General features: G+C 39.8%; 2 protein-coding genes and 1 pseudogene across 12 annotated transcripts in view; 1 reads left to right on the forward strand and 2 right to left on the reverse strand.

The window, feature by feature from the left end:
• Positions 1 to 63: 63 nt before the first annotated feature.
• Positions 64 to 2,952, reverse strand: LOC127368486 (zinc-binding protein A33). Of its 2 annotated transcripts, none has more exons than XM_051409342.1 (6): positions 2,281 to 2,952; positions 2,090 to 2,185; positions 1,779 to 2,009; positions 1,670 to 1,692; positions 1,431 to 1,549; positions 64 to 1,265 (listed from the first exon to the last, which is right to left on the reverse strand). In XM_051409342.1, exons 1-6 carry the CDS (start codon positions 2,677 to 2,679, stop codon positions 757 to 759), a joined length of 1,377 nt encoding a protein of 458 aa, XP_051265302.1. In that variant the 5' UTR covers positions 2,680 to 2,952; the 3' UTR covers positions 64 to 756. The 2 variants fall into 2 exon arrangements, with proteins under 2 accessions (XP_051265302.1, XP_051265301.1); XM_051409341.1 differs by having other exon boundaries at positions 1,779 to 2,027.
• Positions 2,953 to 6,356: 3,404 nt separating this feature from the next.
• Positions 6,357 to 8,183, reverse strand: LOC127367927 (E3 ubiquitin-protein ligase TRIM35-like; annotated as a pseudogene).
• An 8,981-nt stretch (positions 8,184 to 17,164) lies between these two features.
• Positions 17,165 to 22,472, forward strand: part of eya4 (EYA transcriptional coactivator and phosphatase 4) — a 43,646-nt gene continuing 38,338 nt past the window's right edge. For 5 of the 10 annotated variants that reach the window (XR_007885549.1, XR_007885551.1, XR_007885553.1 and 2 more), the window contains exons 1-2: positions 17,165 to 17,520; positions 21,485 to 21,547. Coding sequence is in view for 6 of the 10 variants with exons in the window: in XM_051408050.1 (XP_051264010.1) it covers positions 21,515 to 21,547 (33 nt within the window). In the remaining 4 variants the exon portion in view is untranslated. The remainder of the gene's footprint in view (positions 17,521 to 21,484; positions 21,548 to 22,472) is intronic. The other 5 variants (XR_007885550.1, XM_051408053.1, XM_051408049.1 and 2 more) reach the window with 3 other exon arrangements.

Below are 22,472 nucleotides of genomic sequence, written 5' to 3' on the forward strand. Positions count from 1 at the left end.
AGACACATCAGCCGCACTGGGGCATTATGGGAATACTGGAGATTTCTAATGAGGACATTCAGACAGGCTGCATTTTGTTTATTGTAATTGTTTTTACCTTGCTGACAGAAATCAGAAGAACCATGTTACTGCAGAAACCCTGGACCCGGGTGCATGATTGATCATTGCACAATATGGATGCTATATCATCAGATAACTTACACACAGTTAAGCTCTAGAACATCAAGAACTCTTGAAGGAAAAATTCAGGTACATGATACATTTATGTTTGAAACATGATACATACTCAAGATACATTTGACTTGATATACATTTTCATTTTCATATATATGACCCATACAATAATCACACATTTGCCTCAACAGGTGTGTTGTCCAGATAAGCAAAAACTCCCCCAAAACAGGTAAGCATGATGAAAAGAAGAAAACTGTCTTAGTCTGATGATAGTAAAAGATATTTACATGATTGAACTCTAAAAGTCTATTTGCCTCTAAAACATACATACACCCATTAGCTATACCTGCTTATGCTTAAAGCAGCTGAACATGAAGTCAAATTATTACACTTTTTATATCTACAGTATATCATAGGATGAAACTAATAATTATTAAACAAACTCATATATAAAAAAGAAAAGAAAAGTGACATATGTAAAGTGTCAATTAGTCCAGGATTTGCTAAGGTAGGTGATACTGTAAATCTTTAAGGTTTCAAGGCCTCATCTTGTTGTTGAACCCCTGCAGCAATGCAGGATATTTATCTGGGTTGTCTTCTCCCCACTGACAATTCAGCTGGAAGGATTTTTATTACGTCACAAAAATACGGAAAGACTGTTTCTGTGAAAGTGTATTTGATGGTGTGTACAAGTGTTTTACTATCAAGGTCTAAAAATGATAGTATTCCTTGGTCATAATCAAGCTGCACTCTGACCTTACAGGGAAATAGATCTTTATATTCAACTTCCTTATAATTGTCTGGAGTACGTTCATACAGAAAGAGAAAGCAAGGACATATGTAGATGCTCCAGATCTTTCCATAGATTTGATCCTTGATTTTAGTAGCCACACCAAGAGCCCCAAAACCCCCCACCTCCACATCCCAGCTGTGTTTTCCAGAGCTAAAGCCTTCAGAGCCGAGAATGGCTGAGCTACGCATGCTTTCTAGGTTTCCAGGCTCTGGATAATAGTTGTTGCTTGTTGAACGGGTCATCTGTTCTGATAGAGTCAAGTGCGAGCCACTAGTGTTGGGGTCCAGAGTTACAGGGGCTTCAGATAAAAAGAAAAAACAAGAAATAAAATGGAAAGTTTATTAAGGTAAAGCTTGTACTGAAGGCATTACAGTGTTAAACAGCTGTGCTGTGGTGATCAGTGGTTTCTGTACATGCCAGTGCAGATGTCAAAATATGGTGAGACAAAAACAACATTGCTTACTGTATTGGATTATATTTTTCATCTTCCCCCAGACTGTGAACAGCAGGTTCCCAATGTGTTTGGCCTCATTGATCAGAGCTCCTGATGGAGTCTCTGGTTGTCGCAGGTTGCTTTGGGATCTGAAAGAATATTAAGCAGCCACAGATTACCAATCAAATATTTTACAATTATGTGACGCATCCATCACTCTGCTTCTGCAATGAAGTCTGTGCTTTAATAGTGTACCAGATGAAACTTACCGCTCCATAGTGGATTTGACATTCTGTCAGATAAAGAGAAAACAGAATAAATCAATACCTCTAATGTTGTTAAATATTCAATATTAAGATCAGAATCACCAAGCACTACCAGAATAAATGAGATGTCCTCAGCCTTCATCTCCTCATTTATGGTTTTGATTTTGTTGGTGAGCGAGGAGATCTCTGCAGTCAAATGAACAATCCTGATGTTCATTGCTTCACTCTTGAGCGTCGCCTCTTTCCTCACTGCATCAATCCTGGAAGCCTCTTCTGCTCGCAGGAACTGGTAAAGCTTCTGAAACTCCTCTCTGACTGTCTTCTCTGTCTGCTGAGCCTGGAGCTGAGGAGAAACACTTTCCTGATGAAAGTAGACAACACATGGTGCTTTCTGACTCTGCAACCATTATGTCTGGGATTTACCTTGATGTGTCTGGCCAATTCATCACAGTTGACTTTTGCAGTTTTATACGACCCCAGTTTGCTTTTTAAGTGCGTCAGTTTAACCTTGAGTTGGGTCTACAAAAAAAGGCACATGTATGGATCAAATACACAGTAAACAGTGAATCACATCTGCCTGGTTTCAGTTGTTTAAACTCTATAGATTTACTTACCCTATGGGCCTCTGCTGCTTCATTGATGGGGATGCAGTTGTGTTTCTTATGTTTTTGTGCATCCCTACATATCACACAGATGAGCTCTTGATCATCCTCACAGAAGAGCTTGAGCTTCTCAGTGTGCAGACTGCACATCTCTTCTGAGTTAACTCTCTGACTCCTCCCTTGTCTCAAGGTGTCAGACAGGTTCCTCAGTGCCAGATTACGTGGAGGCTGAGCCATTGGAAATAGTTCCTTACAGACCGGGCATGTCTGGAGTCTACTTTGTCTCCACCACTCCTGAAGACAGCCCTTACAGAAGCTGTGACCACACAGCAAGACAACAGGATCTTTAAATATGTCACAGCACACAGGGCAGGTGCAATCCACCTCAGATAGTGATGTGCTAGCAGCCATTCTGTTGATTTCTCCGGTGGTTGTCAGTTCCTGCTTGTCTCACACAGCCAACTTACTTTCACTTTCACAGTGTCACTCGTATTTTTCCCAGCCAGTGGTAAGTTTCAGTACTTTTAACTCCAAATGGTTTCAATAAACACTCGTAAATTCTTAGTTACCTAAATAAGGGTCCTCTTCACCCGATTGTCCTCCCTTTTATTGTTTACAAATACATTAGCCCGAGTAGCTTTAGGCACTCACAGCCAGTGAATTCTTCCGGTTTTCTGTGTAAAAGGGGAGGACGTTTGATTGCTTTCCTTCCTGTCCGCAGTTCTGTCCTGTGCAGTGAATAGTAACATCTGGTCTAGGCTGCAGCATACAGCATAATCCTTCCCAATTTGCAATATAATTCAACAGTGTTCCAACACAGGAGGTACTGATAAATACATGTAGCTACAAGGAAATAAGATGTGTGGAGTTACGGATTTAGACAGTGACAATGTGGAAATTTAAGACTTTATACTGAAGGTATTTTTTAACCACCATATTCTAATATTACGGCGTACATGAACGTGATCATCCTTACGAGCTGCACACAGGTCATAGATGAGCGTCCGCTATCATCGTTTGTTAGCGTGTGGCTGCTGTTGTTAAGAAAACGTGCGTTTCTCAAAACATGTTGTATCAAGAGAAATGTTTGCTTGTGGTTTTTGCATTAGGTCTGCTTTGGTTTTCGTTAGTAGAGACATTTTGAATTTCAAAGTTATGAAGTAATCCATAGGTTGTCTATAATTTTTTTTGTTTTGATATTGTGAAAATCTCAGGTTTTTCCAATGACTGTAGTTCATGTATTTTACTGTTCATGACAGTTACACTGTAACACGACTAATGATCAGTTATCTTTTACAGCTGCCTTGTCTGTGTGGACTTCAGCTGTATCTTACTGCAGAAGCCTCTCTCTGTACTCCAAAACAACAATGAACAGCCCTCTGTGTAACAACAGTGTTAATCCACATTAACCACCTCAAGCTGCTGAAGTCCCAGCTACTGAACTGCAATGTTGTAGCCTATACTGTAAGTAGCCTACTTTACAATATACACAGTAACTTATAGCTCTACAGTATGCTCTTGACAATACTCTTTTCCTTGGACCTCTGTTTGTTCCAGTGTAAAAACATACATTTCCACTGTAGTTATTTTGAAACTATCTAGTTTGCCTATCCTTTTGTTATTACCTGTACCCTCCAGTGTAGGTATTTAGTATTATTTTGAAATAAATCAAAGCAGATTTTTTAAATGTTACAGAACTAATTACCCCATCATCCTCCAAACGTCCAGCTTAATGCTAAGCAATTATCAGAATGTACCCTGAAATTATAGAATAGGTATGAATTCTACTAGTATGAGTTCTGACATTTCCCCCTTATTCTCGTTCCTAAATGTATTGATAGGTACATACTGTACTAGTGCACTGTACCTACAACATTTACATTGTAAATTGGAAGGAATTGTGCTGTATATTTGGGCAGTAATTTAAACTTTTTGCAAAATTATCCTGCTAATCTGATTGCTTTTGTTTTAGTGGTTTTGGTGAAATTTTCTTACGTGATGAGTAAAAAAAAGACTGTCAAATTAATTCAGACCAAATACTCAAACCAAAGCTTGTAAAGATCAATATATTTTCCACCTGTCATTTACATGTGGTGTGAGAAGAACAGTTTTGGAACCAAAAGACAAAGAGACCAGATAGCACCTTTGTAGAGCACACTTCTGTAAGGGAGGAACATTAAGCTGAAAAGCGCTATCAAAAGTCAGAACTGACCAGGTGCAGGTTAAAAAAGTAATCGGTCCAAGTGTCAGGCAGGAAGTACATTTAAAACACAAAAACTCTTTCAACTTAAAAGCATGAAATAAAATCAATCAACATAAAAATCAACACAATGTAAAACACGTGTCATCGATGTATAAAACATGCAATAAAAAAGCACAATTAAAACACAACATAAAAAGTTTGAAACAATACTTCCTCCCTGTGACATTACTTCTCGTGATTAATACACATCTCAGGTTCTTTTTAACAAGTCTTAAAGGAAAATACTTTATTTTTTTTAATGGGGGTGGTTAAGTCAAGTTAGCTCTAATTTTATTAAGTGGTGAAAATGAAAGTGAGCGCTGCCATACTGTCACTAATAATTCTTCATGAACAGGAAACTGTGACTGCAGAAAACTGCTGCACTATAGCAGGAAAGTGTGGTAGGTCGAATATGAACTAGGAAGTTGGTCTGTAACTTTGAGGGAGACTCTTATGGGACCGCTGCAACTCACAAGGTGAGGATCATGTGACCAGTGAGGATAGCTCTCAATGGTAGGGCACTACTTCCACAAAGTTAATCTCCTAGCATGTTTACTGACGGCTCTGCAAGCTGGTATTACAATGTTATACCATAGCCCCTGTATTGCCTCACAATAACTGATGAATCATCCTTGGGCTATGTATGCATGTAGGCAGACATATCAGCCACACAGGGGCATTTTGGAAATACTGCAGATTCCTAATGAAGACATTCAGACAGGCTGAGAGTTGCATTTTTGTTAATTTGAATTGTTTTTGGCTTGCTTACAGTTTTCTTTCTCAACCACATTCACAAAGACAGTCATCAGAGCAGCCATATTATTGCAGAAACCCTTGACTATGTGCATGCTAATTGCATAATGGCCCACATAGATAACATAACATCAGATAACTTTGATTATTTCCTTCATTATACAACAGTTAAGCTGTCATGTACCTGAATAACAACAACAGCTCTCTAAGAAAAAAATCAGGTACATGATACATTAATGTATGAAACATGATACATACTCAAGATACATTTGACTTGATATACATTTTCATTTTTTATATATATGACCCATACAGTAATCACATATTTGCCTCCACAAATAAGCAAAACTCCCCCAAAACACGTAAGCATGATGAAAATAAGAAAACTGTCTTAGTCTGATGATAGTAAAAGATGATTGAACTCTAAAAGTCTATTTGCCTCTAAAACATACATACGCCCATTAGCTATACCTGCTTATGCTTAAAACAGCTGAAGATGAAGTCAAATTATTACACTTTATATATCTACAGTATATCATAGGATGAAACTAATAATTATTAAACAAACTCATATATAAAAAAGAAAAGAAAAGTGACATATGTAAAGTATCAATTAGTCCAGGATTTGCTAAGGTAGGTGATACTGTAAATCTTTAAGGTTTCAAGGCCTTATCTTGTTGTTGGACCCCTGCAGCAATGCAGGATATTTATCTGGGTTGTCTTCTCCCCACTGACAATTCAGCTGGAAGGATTTTTATTACGTCACAAAAATACGGAAAGACTGTTTCTGTGTATTTGATGGTGTGTACAAGTGTTTTACTATCAAGGTCTAAAAATGATAGTATTCCTTGGTCATAATCAAGCTGTGCTCTGACCTTACAGGGAAATAAATCTTTATATTCAACTTCCTTATAATTGTCTGGAATACGTTCATACAGAAAGAGAAAGCAAGGACAAATGTAGATGCTCCAGATCTTTCCATAGATTTGATCCTTGATTTTGCTTCCCACCAAAAGCCCCAAAACCCCCACCTCCACATCCCAGCTGTGTTTTCCAGAGCTAAAGCCTTCAGAGATAATAGCTACCATGCTTTCTAGGTTTCCAGCTCTTGATAACTTTGGGTCATCTGTTCTGATAGAGTCAAGTGCGAGCCACTAGTGTTGGGGTCCAGAGTTACAGGGGCTTCAGAGAAAAAGAAAAAACAAGAAACAAAATGGAAAGTTTATTAAGGTAAAGCTTGTACTGAAGGCATTACAGTGTTAACCAGCTGTGCTGTGGTGATCAGTGGTTTCTGTACATGCCAGTGCAGATGTCAAAATATGGTGAGGCAAAAACAACATTGCTTACTGTATTGGATTATATTTTTCATCTTCCCCCAGACTGTGAACAGCAGGTTCCCAATGTGTTTGGCCTCATTGATCAGAGCTCCTGATGGAGTCTCTGGTTGTCGCAGGTTGCTTTGGGATCTGAAAGAATATTAATCAGCCACAGATTACCAATCAAATATTTTACAATTATGTGACGCATCCATCACCCTGCTTCTGCAATGAAGTCCACACTTTCAAATGCTGACTATTATTCAGCTGTGCTTTAATAGTGTACAAGATGAAACTTACCGCTCCATAGTGGATTTGACATTCTGTCAGATAAAGAGAAAACAGAATAAATCAATACCTCTAATGTTGTTAAATATTCAATATTAAGATCAGAATCACCAAGCACTACCAGCATAAATGAGATGTCCTCAGCCTTCATCTCCTCATTTATGGTTTTGATTTTGTTGGTGAGCGAGGAGATCTCTGCAGTCAAATGAACAATCCTGATGTTCATTGCTTCACTCTTGAGCGTCGCCTCTTTCCTCACTGCATCAATCCTGGAAGCCTCTTCTGCTCACAGGAACTGGTAAAGCTTCTGAAACTCCTCTCTGACTGTCTTCTCTGTCTGCTGAGCCTGGAGCTGAGGAGAAACACTTTCCTGATGAAAGTAGACAACACATGGTGCTTTCTGACTCTGCAACCATTATGTCTGGGATTTACCTTGATGTGTCTGGCCAATTCATCACAGTTGACTTTTGCAGTTTTATACGACCCCAGTTTGCTTTTTAAGTGCGTCAGTTTAACCTTGAGTTGGGTCTACAAATAAAGGCACATGTATGGATCAAATACACAGTAAACAGTGAATCACATCTGCCTGGTCTCAGTTGTTTAAACTCTATAGATTTACTTACCCTATGGGCCTCTGCTGCTTCATTGATGGGGATGCAGTTGTGTTTCTTATGTTTTTGTGCATCCCTACATATCACACAGATGAGCTCTTGATCATCCTCACAGAAGAGCTTGAGCTTCTCAGTGTGCAGACTGCACATCTCTTCTGAGTTAACTCTCTGACTCCTCCCTTGTCTCAAGGTGTCAGACAGGTTCCTCAGTGCCAGATTACGTGGAGCCTGAGCCATTGGAAATAGTTCCTTACAGACCGGGCATGTCTGGAGTCTACTTTGTCTCCACCACTCCTGAAGACAGCCCTTACAGAAGCTGTGACCACACAGCAAGACAACAGGATCTTTAAATATGTCACAGCACACAGGGCAGGTGCAATCCACCTCAGATAGTGATGTGCTAGCAGCCATTCTGTTGATTTCTTTCTGGTTGTCAGTTCCTGCTTGTCTCAGACAGCCAACTTACTTTCACAGTGTCACCCGTATTTGCGCAGCCAGCGATCAGGTTCAGTACTTTTAACTCCAAATGGTTTCAGTAAACACTCATAAATTCCAAATGACATAAATAGACATCCAATGTACTGGATTGTCTTCCTTACTAACAAATGCATTACCACGAGCAGTTTTTATTGCTGACTTCTCGTCAAGTCTTCCTGGTTTCTGTGTAAACAGGGAGGAGTTTTTGCTTTCTAATCTCTTCAGTTGTGTCCTGCCCTGTGCAATGAATAGTAACACATTCATCTGGGTTTCCAAAAGAATGAGGAAAAAATAAGTGCTGATCTGACTGGTTTCTTAGTCATAAAGTGGCAAACCTATATAGAAGCTTTGTACAACCACATAGCACTAGTGGACTGGGGTGGGGGGCAGGGGTAACAAATAAATATGTATAAATATCTACTACAGTTATTTCTCCTGAAACCAGGACCAGAATTTGGAAATAAATTCCCATGAAATACAGGGATCTCCAATCCTGGTTTTCAACTGTCTCAAGATCTCTCATCAATACTTAGTGGTGGGAGTGGATGGCACATTCACCAGAGCAGGCAGTAACAACAGATGAGTACAGTATTTCAGAACAGTCTTGTGTACGCCTATAACCAGGTGAACCGTTCAACAGTTAATTTTACAATCTCATCAGTATCATTGTACTACATACCTTTGCCCTCTGGCAACAAGAAGAACGAGAAGTGTTTTATGATATGTTGGCAAAAAATCGAATGAAGTGCAGGAGAGGGAGATCCTTTCAGAAAGACAAGTGATGTGACTGCATGGTCTGAGTGAATGATAAAGATAAAGAAAGATAAATGTAATTATTTTGCATGTTTAAATAAAGGTAACTAGACAATAAAAGTACTTGTAAAATATGTCCACATGTATGAACCTCTATAGGAGAATATTTGATAGGTTGTTGTTGTGTAGCTAGGCTACTTCTCATAGTAATAAGGTGCTTGTAATGTAATGTAATGAAAGTCAATGTTTTCATGAACATATACACTGAAATTCACAGGCAATAGACACAGGGACATTCTATGGGCGAAAGAACAGTTCAGATCGATGGGTTGATTAAAACTGTGCTTGCTGCACAATACAATTGTTCTGAATAAATACTGCTTATTTCTGATCTGAATTTCTTTTGTGAGTGACAATTTTGATCACTGATTCTTTATCAGAGCTCCAATCTTCTAAAAAAAATAGGTTGACTTTTTTTTCATAATGTGTGCAGTAGAAGGTCGTTGAGGTCATTAAGTGTGTGTGTGAGGCCTTATAAACGGGTAACGCATAGAGATTTGGTCATATTTTAACACACTCAGTTTCTTTAACCCTATTTCAGCATATTCTTCTTTGCAGCACACATCTCTCACTCTCTCCTTCTTCCTCTCTTTTTCTCACACACATAAGCTACACATCAAATTCACAGCAGTGAAAATCACAAGTGATTTGCCCCTTGACCGCTGCAGCAATAGCATTCAAAGGCTAACTGTTTTAACATGACAGCATACACCACCATGTGGCCAGCTAATGTGGCTACCCTTCTCTCTCTCTCTCTCTCTCTCTCTCTCTCTCTCTCTCTCTCCTCTTTTTTTTTTTTTCTTTGCCTCACACAGACTTTAAAGTGGGTAACTGAATTAATCTGGCTTGCACTATTCAAACTGTGACCTCCATTTTTCAGCCCCCTCTGCCATCACAAGAATGTCTATATAGATGAAAGCTTAACTGTAGAACCTAATTTCTAGCGTCTCTGCACCAAAATGAGGGAAATAGACACGCTACTGTTTTGACTTTTGACAATTGCATCAATAGGGAGAACATCATTTTTAGGTTTTGCATATTTATTAAGAAAAAAACAAAATAATGTGTGACATGAAGTGGAGTTTAAAACGTTTGTTGAAAAAGAAAGTAATTCGTTTTTTCTATATGTTGGCAAAATTCAGCCTAATTTGTGGCTCAGTTTGGTATGACATGGTGGGGGTCGGTGTTGGGGTTGGCTATCAAATTATCTATCCATATTTCTCACAGAAGAAACACTTACCAGTAATAGCTCAGTTACATAACTTCATGTCTCTACTGCAGTATACAGACTTTTCCCACTTACCTTTCCTACGCTGGTGTAATTATTAGGGCTGGGGATAGTGGTGCGGGGGTGGATACTTGTGAGACTGTTCCTATACTTAAATATTATGTCCATAACCATAAAACATTCAATCCACATAAAGCCAAGTGTTCTGGATCTGGCCACAGTAGCCTCCCAAGGGTGGTGCAGTAAAACCGCCCTGAGCCGCCATTAGGTGGAGGGACCTGGAAGAAATACTGGACAGAGGCTGGGACTGAATGAGAGCCAGAGCACAGCTGATGGTAAACTAATTTTGTTGGCCTGATACCCCCCCCAAAAAAACCACACACACACACACACACACACACACACACAGTGGACATGTCCATGTGGGACACGCATACTGTACTGTATCATGCTTCCCCCCAAGTGCAGAGCCTCTTAGGACGCTCAGTGTGGGACAATATCACTCTCTCCCTCTTTCCATCTCTTCCCTCTACTGCTCTCGCACACACTTGATCACCATCTCACCGAGTAAGGCATATGCTCCATCATTTGCCTTGAGGGACAAAAGACTGGGAAGGAATTCAGCGAGACACTGTAGCACTTCTCTGCAGACTCTTGGAGAAGAGTGCTGTATGTGTGTGTATTAAAAGTGTTCAGCTGCACAGCCTTCCTGCCTGTGAAAAAGAAGAAACACTATACAAGTCTAAATCTGGACTTGCACAGTAAATGTACATTATTTCAAATGAAGAGAAGAAAACATCAGTCATGGTCTTTACATGATAAATTGCTCCAATTATATCTGAAAGGGGTTACATGTCAATGCCAGTAAGCATTTTGTAAAAGCATATGTCAGGCTTTTCAATGTGAAATGTCTTTATTTAAAATTGAAACAGCTTTTTCCTCCACATGAAGGTTAGAAGCACCTGAGACTAAAATCACTGTCTGTCCATCTGATGCCCCCCTTTCACCCTCTGAAGGATAAAGGGATAAACCGTTTGCAGTGATTACAAGAGGCCAAACACAGAGAGACTTTGAACATAGAGAAAAAGCCTAACTCATATTTTGATATAACTGTATTTTACTGTATTATGTTTGTCTCTTTCTGTCACCGGACACTAATAAAGAGTCAGCAAAAAAAAGTTGCAAGTGTAACCGGAGCAGCAGCTCCTCGGCAGGACATTACAGGAATTTACGATGTGTTAAATGTTTCCTTTGTTCCTCCCTGTGGCAGCTCGCTCCGGCAATTAGGGAAGGCAGCGGCCTGCAATGAGCTCATTACCCCCCCCCATCACAGTGTCTTCATCAAACATAATTTTTGTGTGGAATTACTTGATTGATTGATACTTCCAGCAGTAAGTCATATCACATGCCTTGCAATTCAGCACCATTTTAACGTGTTCATAAAAAATAAACCTGCAATTGCATCTTTGTCTTCCTGAAAGAAACATGACTTCTATACCACCATCTTACCAGAAGAGATTAATATCACTTTTGTTTTTCTTTCAATATTGTGGTAAAATCTGAAACCCAACTGTGGCCCTTTGCCAAAGTCTAAAATGCCAGCAGACCTTTTTTCTGTGCACTCGAACCCTGAAATAAACCCCATGCGCCATTCCATTTGGCAAACCAATTTGGGATTGAGGGTGGGGGCAGGAAAGAGAGAGGTATAGGTTAGCTGTAGTAATAATCATAAATCACCTCTGAAATGCTGCCATGTCACATGCCAGACTGCGCCACTAATGACCAGCCCCATCTTTCACCGGGTATTTTTATCTGTGTGCCCTGACACTCGACTTCTGGAAGCGTCCTCTCGTTTTACGTCGTCAGCACCTCAGCCCGGCCTGAGCACAAGTTCCTCACATATCTATAAATACCAGCCAGCTAAATGGCATTTTCTCTCACCCACCCCCTGCTTGGCAGGAACCAGGGGCTCTGTGACTTGGCAAAGGGACCCGCAGTCCTTTGCCCACTAAACATCTTGGGGCTTAGCCCCCCACCCCAGCGTCACCCTCCGGAGAACAGCTGGCTAAAAAAATAGATCCATCTGCCACTGCCTTCAGATTCCAAAGTGGTTTGAGTTTAATTAAACGAGTTGAAATTGGTTTTCACAAGGTTTAGTAAAAGGTAGCAAACATTAGTTCACTTAAAGACCACTTGTTGGATTCATTTCTGACACTGTAGGTATAATTAAAGCATCAACATAGATTAGTGCTTGTTTATGTAAATACTCTCTCTACTCTCTCTCACTCTCTCTCACTCTCTCTCTCTCTCTCTCTCTCTCTCACACACACACACACACACACACACACACACACACACACACACACCAGAAGCGCACAAACACCTGTACATGCTTCCTTTGTGCAGAATGTTCTGCCAAGTTTTTTAAGCTTGCTGACATGTGGCACTAGAGACTGCAGGTCAGCGACAGCTTCCTGCTATTTTGGGCTCTGTCACAGCTTGAGGTTTTAATTTATTCTGCCAGAATGTGTCAATCACTGAGTAGCAGGGTTCAGACCGGAGTCGGCTGCTGGAGACTGCTGCTCTTTCTTATTGAAAGAGTCAAGCAGGACTAAAAACACACATATATTATGACAGAAAGTAAACTTGTCTACTCATGGAAACTTCCTGACCACGCCCGGGCAGTCCACATAAACAATTTTCAGGTCATTTTCAAGGGTGGGAACCCAGAGAGGGATCACATCCTTTTTGCTGCACTAGTGCCTATTGGTTGGTTGGGGCATTTGTATGAAAGGAAGTTGAGACCTGGATTGTATAGTATGTTATGCCCTCTTCATGGCAGGTGTAATGGGGCTCAAGCAAGAACCATAATACAAAAAGATTTGTTTTTATGTGAGTACTTCAACGTCTACTCAGGCTGCATACTGAAAGCAGCATGTTACCTGAGCAGCAGCTTTAGTCCTTCATCACAGTCTACATGCAGTCACCTGCATGTTGTCAGTGTTTAGAGCCCAATACACAATCACTGTCGTTACGTGCATTAAAATGGAAGAAAATAGACCTGATGCCTAAAATTACAGTTCAGATTGTAGTTAAAAGTAAAACGCAGCCTGTGAAATGCCATAAGAGAACTTGTCGCATTCATCTATCTTCTAGGGACTTTCTTTATGCTAATGATCAAATCTGATTTGGAACACTCGTACAATGAAGCCTCACAGAAAAATAGAGATTTAGGATGATAACACAAAAATGTTCTTGCATGATGCCTAATGAATCACAGAGGTAAATATCTGTAACCAACCAAGCAACGGAGGAGTTAAGGCCACAAACTTGGATGTGGACCCTCACACAGTTCTGTTTACGATATTGGGTCTAAGAATAACATTTTATTTATATTTATTAAAAATAAGGCTAATGTTTTCAAATGCATTCACATTGGAAGTTTTTTTGTCTTTGGTGGTCAAAAACCCTAGCTGTGTGTGATGTGTTAAAAATGTAAACATGTTAGTGTAGACATGGAATGGACTTCATAATAACTTACTTTTCCAACAATAACTTCATGGAACTATTCCAGCTGAGCGTCTATGGCCATTTCACCTCACTGGTCTGATGAAGACAGTTTCAGCGACAATCTAATCGAAACTCCAAGCAGCAGTTAGTGAACACACTGATTATTCTTCTCTCTCTCTTGCTCTCTTTCTATGTCAGGCCACTGTTTGCCATGCCAGTGCCTGCCCACAGACCATGCCAAGGGTTTGAATTTGACCCCACCTCCCAATGCTGTGCCAAAACACACACACACACACACACACACACACACACACAGTCACACATCAGTCATCATGTGAGGTCATGCCTACTACGAATAGCATTATATGACTTTGCAGAGCTTATCCTGTATGATTCCATGTAATAATTGACGCTAAAGCTCTGTTGTAACCTTGCAAGATGACAAACCAGGGCTCAATTCTCTGCTGATTCTGTGTGGAATTTGCATCCCTCCCTAATTTCACTTACGTCTCCTCTCAGGAACCAAAGGCAGCTGTGCAATGCAAAGTGATTCTGTCACCCTGTGTTTTTGCTGATTAACTGATACCCTGTCTTTGTCACTTTCTTCCTACAGCGGCAATCGGAAATCACTGTGAATATATGTCATGAGATGGCTGCTACATGTTGACTTTGAGAAAGGTTTTGCTGTACTTAATTGATGCAAAAATCATTTTTATTTATTATTATTATTATTCACTTTGTAATATATAGTTTTGTAGACAATTACATTTTAACTTTTTATTTTTATTTTTTGGAGGATTTTATTGCCTTACATTGATAGCAACAGCTGAAGTGTAACAGGAAAGGGGGTAGAGAGGAGATGACACGCAGCAAAGGGCCTGCAGCAAGGACTCAGCCCTGGTATTTGGTTCGCCAGCTCCACCAGGTGAGCTACCCGGGCGCCATACCTTGATTTTTACAAAGAAAATCATCATCATAATCATCATCATCATCATCATCTTAAAGTTCACTTTGTTTTTTGTGTCCCATCACACCCAAAAGCAAGAAAAACTTACTTCTAACATGGTGGGAAGCCAGATAGGGATCCCTTATCACTGGGCTCCCTCGTCCTCTGCCAGAAAAACATCGGACTTTAACACAGAAAACCTTCATTCTCCTGCTTCCACCAACAAAGCTCCACTAACCTTTACCAAGTACTTATTTTAACCTAAACTACAATCTTCCCCTAAACCTAACCAAGTTGTTTATTTATACCTAAATTTAACCAAATCTTAACCATAGTTAAGGCTAAGTCAAATGATGGCCTGCTGCTGGGGGCGTCAAATCAGGAAGCTCTTCTGTGTCAGTCTAGAGGGCGTGGACAAACTATAGGTCCAAGTTGATGCTCACCCAGCCTTGGCTCCACGCACACTTAAATTTTCTTGTTCCCAATAACTGACAAGATAGTGACAACCTTGACAACTCCAGAGTTGTGTGGGTGACATCACTAATACTGCATCCATGTTTCCCTGCAGCTGGGATCGGCACCCAATTAAACAGACACATGGAAAAATGAAATTAATGAATAGGGAAATTAAAGAAGTGAGGTTAAACACAGCACTGAGGTAAGAAAATGAATATGACAGCTGCCTTTTGACTCTCTTGCTCCCTCTCTTTCATTTCTGCTCTGCCAGTATGTCAGTGGCTTTCTCTTTCTCTCGGCCAGCTGATGTGCCAGCCAATGCCACAGAGAACAAACCTTTTGTTTTTTTTCTCCAATGTTTGTGTGTGTGATGCCAAGGAAACTTTGGCTCTTTTCATTCTACATAATATTACCAAGAAGCCTTCTGACTCATGTAAACAAATTGCATTTGTGTGCATGAGAGAGACAGAAAAGCTGGGGGAAAGGATGTAAGATGTGTTTGCGTGTATTGTGTGTGTGTGTGTGTGTGTGTGTGTGTGTGTGTGTGTGTGTGTGTGTGTGTGTGTGTGTGTCTGTGCGAAATGTCAGCAGGATCTCTAAGCCAACAATCAGGGATCAGTCAGAGAGGCTGCTGACATCATCATCCCAAATAAATGACAGCATGGTAAAAGAGCGCTGGTCCAAGGCCAGCAGGATCCAACAGTCTCAGAATCCATAAGCCATAACAAACATTCAATTTTTCAAATAAACTACACTCCATGGCCAAATCTGTCATCTTTTTGCGGCCACTGTGGAGCAGTTCTGTCTGACTTTACTTTCAAAAGATTTATTTGAGCCAAGCTGATTTATGTTTGTTATTTTGTTTTGTTCACCCAGCATGTTTTCTGGCTTTAATTGAAACAAATGCTCTCCGATTCTCAGTCTATAACTGTATACAGACTGACCAGCACCGTGTTTTCCCTCTTTCTGTCTGTGATTTTCTGTTTTGCTATGATGTTTGCTCTGATATATGTGTATATTTCAGTATGAGTACCATTTTCAAGTGGCTCTCTGTCAGGGGCATGTCTTAAGTGGAATAAGTCATTATATGAACTCAGAAGCTGCCTATGTTGTAATGTGTTTCCAATGTGCCCAAGACTCAGTTCACCCAAATTACAAAGTCTGATTCTGATTCTTAGATTTGACCAAATTTCATGTAAGTATTGTGTTGTTTATTAGGAACCATCTCTTCTGGTAAACCTGAAGATATATATATATATATATATATATATATATATATATATACTGTACTGTCTTCTACTGTACTGTCTTCTACCTCTTTTTTTGCCATTTCAGTGTCTTGTGACTCAGTCTTGTCTTAAACTGAACAGGATATACATTACTTTAAAGATACCTTGTTTTTGTATTTCTCTATTTCTCATGTGCATTTTTTCTTTAATAAATGTTAATGTGTAAATTATGTCCAATGTATACTTGTGTCTATTAACAAAGTCCAAAGACTGGCAACTGCATCAGCAGAAGCAGTCCTATAAACAATGAAAGGTTTTGACAGTTTTAGGCCAAACAGCAATTCAGCACATAAAATAAAATAAAATAAATGCAGTTTTACACTGGATTTATTGACTGCTCCAGGGGGGGGGGGGGGGCACTAGATCTCAGTATCTCTAAAATCCTGGCTACGGCCCTGGCAGCAGCAAGAAACAGTGGCACAGTTAACCACAGTGTGAGTGTTGTTGTTTTTTTTACTGTAACTACTAACAAGAAACCCCTCCTTATGTGAAAATGACAACTTTAATCTGTTATTTTTTCTTTGGGTTTAATGATCAAAGGCTTACAGTGAAGTCATGAGGATCAGGGGAGGCATTTTCCACTCTATGAAGCATTAAAGGAAGAAAAAAACAAACAAACAAGCACACAAAATCATACTTGAAATTCTTTACTCATGCGCAATAAAGGCATCTTATCATTATCATGAGAAAATAAATAAATACTTTAACAAAGAAATAAATTAGATAGATAGATAGATAGATAGATAGATAGATAGATGCAGGCTGGTCAGTGGGTGCATGTTGTTTTTGCTCTGATGGGATAAATAAAACTGTGAGCTCGTCATTTGGGCCAAACTATTAATAAGAATGTCATTTTGGTATCCCCCTCCCCCTTTCCCCCCCTGAACCCCATTAGTCCTTTGGACATTTGCCCAATAGTGTCCGCATGGCAGCTGGACGCATGCGCAGCGACACGGTTTTCAATAATGAAGTTGAGTCTAATGCCTCTGAACAGCCTGGTGCTCAAACTTGGACGCGGACTGAAAATAATGGTGTTTCCCGCAGAGTTGAGCGGTCCGGTCACCGAAACTGAGAGCCGGGACTTGGCTTTGAGTTTTTAAATCACTTGAATCGAGTGTGAGTGAACTCCTCGGGCTTGCTTTTTTGGGACTCTCTGCTGGTAATGGCCAGCAGTGGCTGAAGTGTTTTGATCCAGTCAGTGACAGCGTGCAAACAGCAGGGAGAGCTGTGCGGCGACCACACTGCATTTGATCATGAGCGTCTAAGAAGTGAGGGAAATCTGGGAGCTGATTTCTTGCTGGGACGAAAATAATTTCAGCACAGGTATGTTCACTTTCTTTTTTTATTTACAGAACAAATCTGTATTTTTACTCTGCTAAATAACAGGTTTAGGACAGTTCAGATGGCTACAGTCCCGATTATGACATTATAACGGTAACTGATTCAGTCTGATTCATTTAATGAATTCTTATATAATAAACGAAGAATATCCTGTTCACATCATACCTTATCTAAAAGGATTCATCCAGTACAAATGAGTATAAACAGTTTTATTTTCACAATTGACAATAACTATATCAGTATTTTATTATTATTATTATTATTTATTTATTTATTTATTTATTTATTTATGCGTATATTGGCAGGCATTAATACTATGATAGTAATAGTAATTAATACTATAATAATAATAATAATAATAATGATAATAATAGTTTTTGAAAGGAGATGTGTGTAATATTTAAGTTAGTGTCCATTTTTCACACGAGTGAGTTTGCGATGGAGTCTGACTTCATTAAGCCCGCTTAAATTAATTGACTTTCAGGTAAACACCTTTTTATAGTTACAAACGTAATTTAATTTATAATATTTACAGTTTAATCAGCCAAATTCTTGTAAAACTGGTATTACATGAAGCTTCTCTTATGAAAAAACTGTTTTAAATGATTAAATGATGCCTGTAGGTCAGTGTGGTTTCTAAACATCTTTTTTTAATGCAGATTTCATCACACACGGAGGAATTGAGTCCCCTCAGTGCTCTGCCAGCATCCCTCCGTGTGTTCATGACTTTTCTCCCCATCTCTCCTCTCATCCCACGTGGAGTTTGTGTTTATATTTGATATGTAGGAAATGGGAATCTTATACCACGACCGGGCTCTCAGGGCTTGAATGGCCCCTGGCTATTGGCCTCCCCTAACAACATGACAGGTTACGCGCCGACTCAAAATCTGATAGGCCATACTGCGCCGTAATCCACACAGATTGGATTTCACATTAAGGACTCATACTTAACCAACGCGCATTAATGCGCAGGAGATGGATGGACGGGATTTGGTGTGTGGAGATTTGGGGAAATAATAAAGTCCTGTAGACATAGAGGCTGAAAATTAAATTATGGTTTTGGCGTTTAAAAAAAAAAAAAGATTGTGTAAATTAAATTGCAGCTCGGCTATTTTTAATAAAGGCCGTATATGAATTAATTTGAAATAGTCGATTTAGAATTATGATGAGGGGAATATTACGTAGCCTACTTGGTTAGTACATTTACGTCTTATAGAATATATTAAAACGTTTTTTAAAAATGCAATATTTGTTTATTATTGGCTATTTTTTGTACGAGTGAATTATTCCTTTTTATGTGGTATTTATTTTATATTTTATATTTTTAAATATATTTTTTGTTATTTGACTTTTCGCTTGCACAATTAATATATCTGGAATAATGTCTTTTAACACGTTTAAGATAAGATTGCGTTAAATAAAAAAAAGTTTTTAAAAAATTATTAAAAAGTGAAGGGTTCAAAACTTATAAAACTTGAAGCCAAATCAAAATTAAAAGTATCATTGTGTGCTAATAACAAACAAACCGCTTCACACACTGTAATTCACTTCACACTGTGCTCGCCTTTGTGCTGACATACATACGAGACTATATATAGTTATGCTAAAAGTCGGCCAACATGAGAAATGTTTCATTTTTTGACAATTGATTAAATGTTGTGTGTGTGTCATTGCTGCTGGAAATAGAAAAAAAAAAGTGTGGCCTCAGACATACGAGAGGTGACGCGTCTCTGCATCTTCAAAGTGAAAAATAAAAACATTTGTGGTTAAATAAATAAATACATTTTAAAAAAATCCTTTGCTGGCTTTTTAAAAACGGTGCCAGCTAAAAAATATCGATCAGTGCGTAAAAACGATTGCTAAGTCAATAAGGTTTGAATGGAATATGTCCACTTTCCACTACAGCCTCTCCAGCCAGCAGCAGGCTGCGGTTTGTTCTACATTCTCCTCTCTTCGGCTTTTATAGCGTGAAATTACCGCAGTGTAGCTGTGTAGTCCACTTTCTAATCCTCTGCCGGCTCATATGTGTTTCTTATGTCGCTGTCAATAGCCATAGAGAGAAATATAATTCTCTCTTCTGGGACGCTGAAGGAAATGGCAGGCATTATTGATTCCCTGTGCAGTGTCAGGTAACTTCTGGGTGGGTTTAGGGCCGTGCGAGGCAGCCATGTGTAGTGGGATATGAGAGAGGAGAAAAACCAGTTGAGCATCAGCAATTAAGTTTAAGAATATTTAAAAGCAATAATTTATACAAATATATTTTTTAAAAGAGCTATTTTATCCTTTGATGCCACTCTGAGTGCCAAATATGTTATAAATGTTCCACTTTGATGCCCCAAAAGTTAGACAAGCCCTTCGCCACTCATAAAATGATTAACAATCTTTACTTTAGGTAGGTTTACTGTCATCTACGTCCTGCTAAAGAAGAATAAATCATGAATAGGAGAGTGAAATGGAAACAGATGGAAGGCTGAGTCTGTCCTCCACAAAGGTGAGAGACAGAGAGAGGGAGAGAAAAAGAGAGAGGGAGGGGTTGAGGGAGGCTTGGGCACAAATCAATTCACCTGAGAGACGCATTATTGTCTTCGGTTTCAGGCGAGGAGGAGCTGAACGCTATGAAAAATTAAAAGGATGCCAGTTAGTTTAAAGGATCGAGCCAGACAACTCCACAGTGCGTGAGCGCGCACGCACACTCAGGCACACACTGAACAAACAGAAAAAGAAGTCTTGTGTTGCTCTAATTTAATGTTCTTGTTAGGAATCTATGTTTCGGGACTAATTTTAGATAAAGTTGGCGTCCAAATAAAATACTTTGTGGAAGAATAAACAGTTGCTTATCTCTTAAATATCAGACATGCATTGTTCAGGTACTCACATATACTCTGATATGAACCCTCTCAGCTGTATAACACAAAGCACTGATGTACAGAAAGGAGTTGCAGCTCACTCTTGGCTCAAAGTGCAGGTGCAGAAAAATGTTAATTTACTGAAGTGAAATAGAGCAAATGCATTCAAATTGTGATACTGCTATTTTTTTTCATAGGGAAAATTTGTTGGAAATGATTCAGTGGCCCTCCTTAGCACACCTTCTGGGAACCACAGATCTAATAACAAGGAAGGACTTTTGTGTTTGCATGTGTGTGCGTGTCTTTGCCGCCTACCCTTTTGTCCACCTGTCAAACTTTTTTCTGATGGCCTTTGCACAATATAGCAGAGAGGAGCCATTTTGTGCCATTTTGCTGGGATCCCGGCATTGTTATGCTATTCTTTCAGCTGGCCTTTTGTTGCAGCGTCACCCTCTGCGTGACAGTGGCAGAAAAAGGAAGGACAGACTGTAATTTCTGTCTTTGTTTTTCTGATCGCAACATTTAATCTCACTTAAGTTGTAGACAATCACCTCGGCCTCTCCATCGCTCCAGACTCTTGCGCCAACCTGTCTCCTGTCTAGTATTAATAGGGTCACTCACTGTCTTCGTGTGGTAGCCAGCCACTGTGTCTGTGGTCCAGAGCCAGCCAAGCAGTCGTATCATTTACACTTCTCCATTTTCATTGTTGATATTTACTTCTGCAATTATCTCTCCACTTCACCCTCGGCTGAAGATGATATGCTGAAGTTAACGCTGCTGCTTCCCTCCTTCAGTCTCCTGTTGCTCACACATAAACACACTGACAGAAGGTCTAACCGACAGATACACATAGACATGAAAAAAAAAGAAATTTATACAATATGGTTGGTGGTTTCATGCTCAATGTGAGTGTAAGCAATTACATTTAGCTATCAATTAATCCCCCCACGCAAGTGTCCAGGCAACATTCCTGGAAAAAAACAGTGTTAGCACAGGTGATGTTTTTCCATTAAAACTGTGAACGGGTGAATTGAAAAGGGTGACTTCTCCGTTTTCGATCCATTGACCCATGTTTTATTTTCAAATTTTTGCCCCTCAAGTGTGTGGTGGATCACACAACCCAAGAAGCCATGGAGGCCTCACAGGACCTCAACGAACAGATGGTGAGTTAAACGCTACTGTATGAATGCAAGTGTGTGTGTGTGTGTGTGTGTGTGTGTGTGTGTGGGTGTGTGTGTGAGAGTGGGTGGGTGGGTGGGTGAGTCTACCTTATATTGGCCACACAAGTCTGAGGTATGGGTGCACTGGAGAGATGTGTGTGTGTGTGTGTGTGTGTGCTCTAACACACAGCAGATGTGGTTCAGTGAGTGTACAGTAACCATATGGCAGCAGTCAGAGTGAATGAGACTTCATTAGAAGCAATGCTGGGTGTAGACATCAATTTAGGAACTGTGTGTGTGTGAGCATAGGTGTGCATGTAATACTAGTGAATCCACTGTCTTTTAAATAACTGATTGATTGAAAAAGTAGGTATTTTTTATCTCTACCGTGTTTTTTAGACCTTAATCACACACACGCACACACACACATACGCCTTGCCTGAGGGTTTGTTAGTGTCTCAGCACAGCAGGCCGTCTCTGCGTCACGTCAGCACAGCGTCCCAGTTCTGCTTGTTTAAAGATCAGGCTGTATTGTTGGGAAAATGATTTTGGCGGCGAGCGAGGTCCGCTCGCATTTCAAAGTCGTTAGTCAGCCACCAGAACAGGTGTAATTTCATCTCCTCCTCCTCCTCCTCCTCCATCAAGCTTGCTTCTCTCTCCCTCACTCTCCCTCTGACCTGCCAGCCTCCACAGTAATAATAGCGCAAAGTGGGACAGAGCACATGAAGTATGTTGTTTTTCCCCCACTTTTTGTGTTGCTCTGTCAGACTCGCCCTGGGTTTAGATTACGGGCTGACCCCAGTGGAGTACTGTCACTCACATATACTGTACAGTACATGCACGCAACAAAAACACACAGAAAAAGAAGAAAGAAAGAAAGAAAGAAAGAAAGAGGACGAGAGGAGCATCCATCTTGTCTTGCTGCCAT

This window comes from Dicentrarchus labrax, unplaced genomic scaffold (assembly GCF_905237075.1).
Source record: "Dicentrarchus labrax unplaced genomic scaffold, dlabrax2021, whole genome shotgun sequence".
NCBI classification, from domain to species: Eukaryota; Metazoa; Chordata; class Actinopteri; family Moronidae; genus Dicentrarchus; species Dicentrarchus labrax.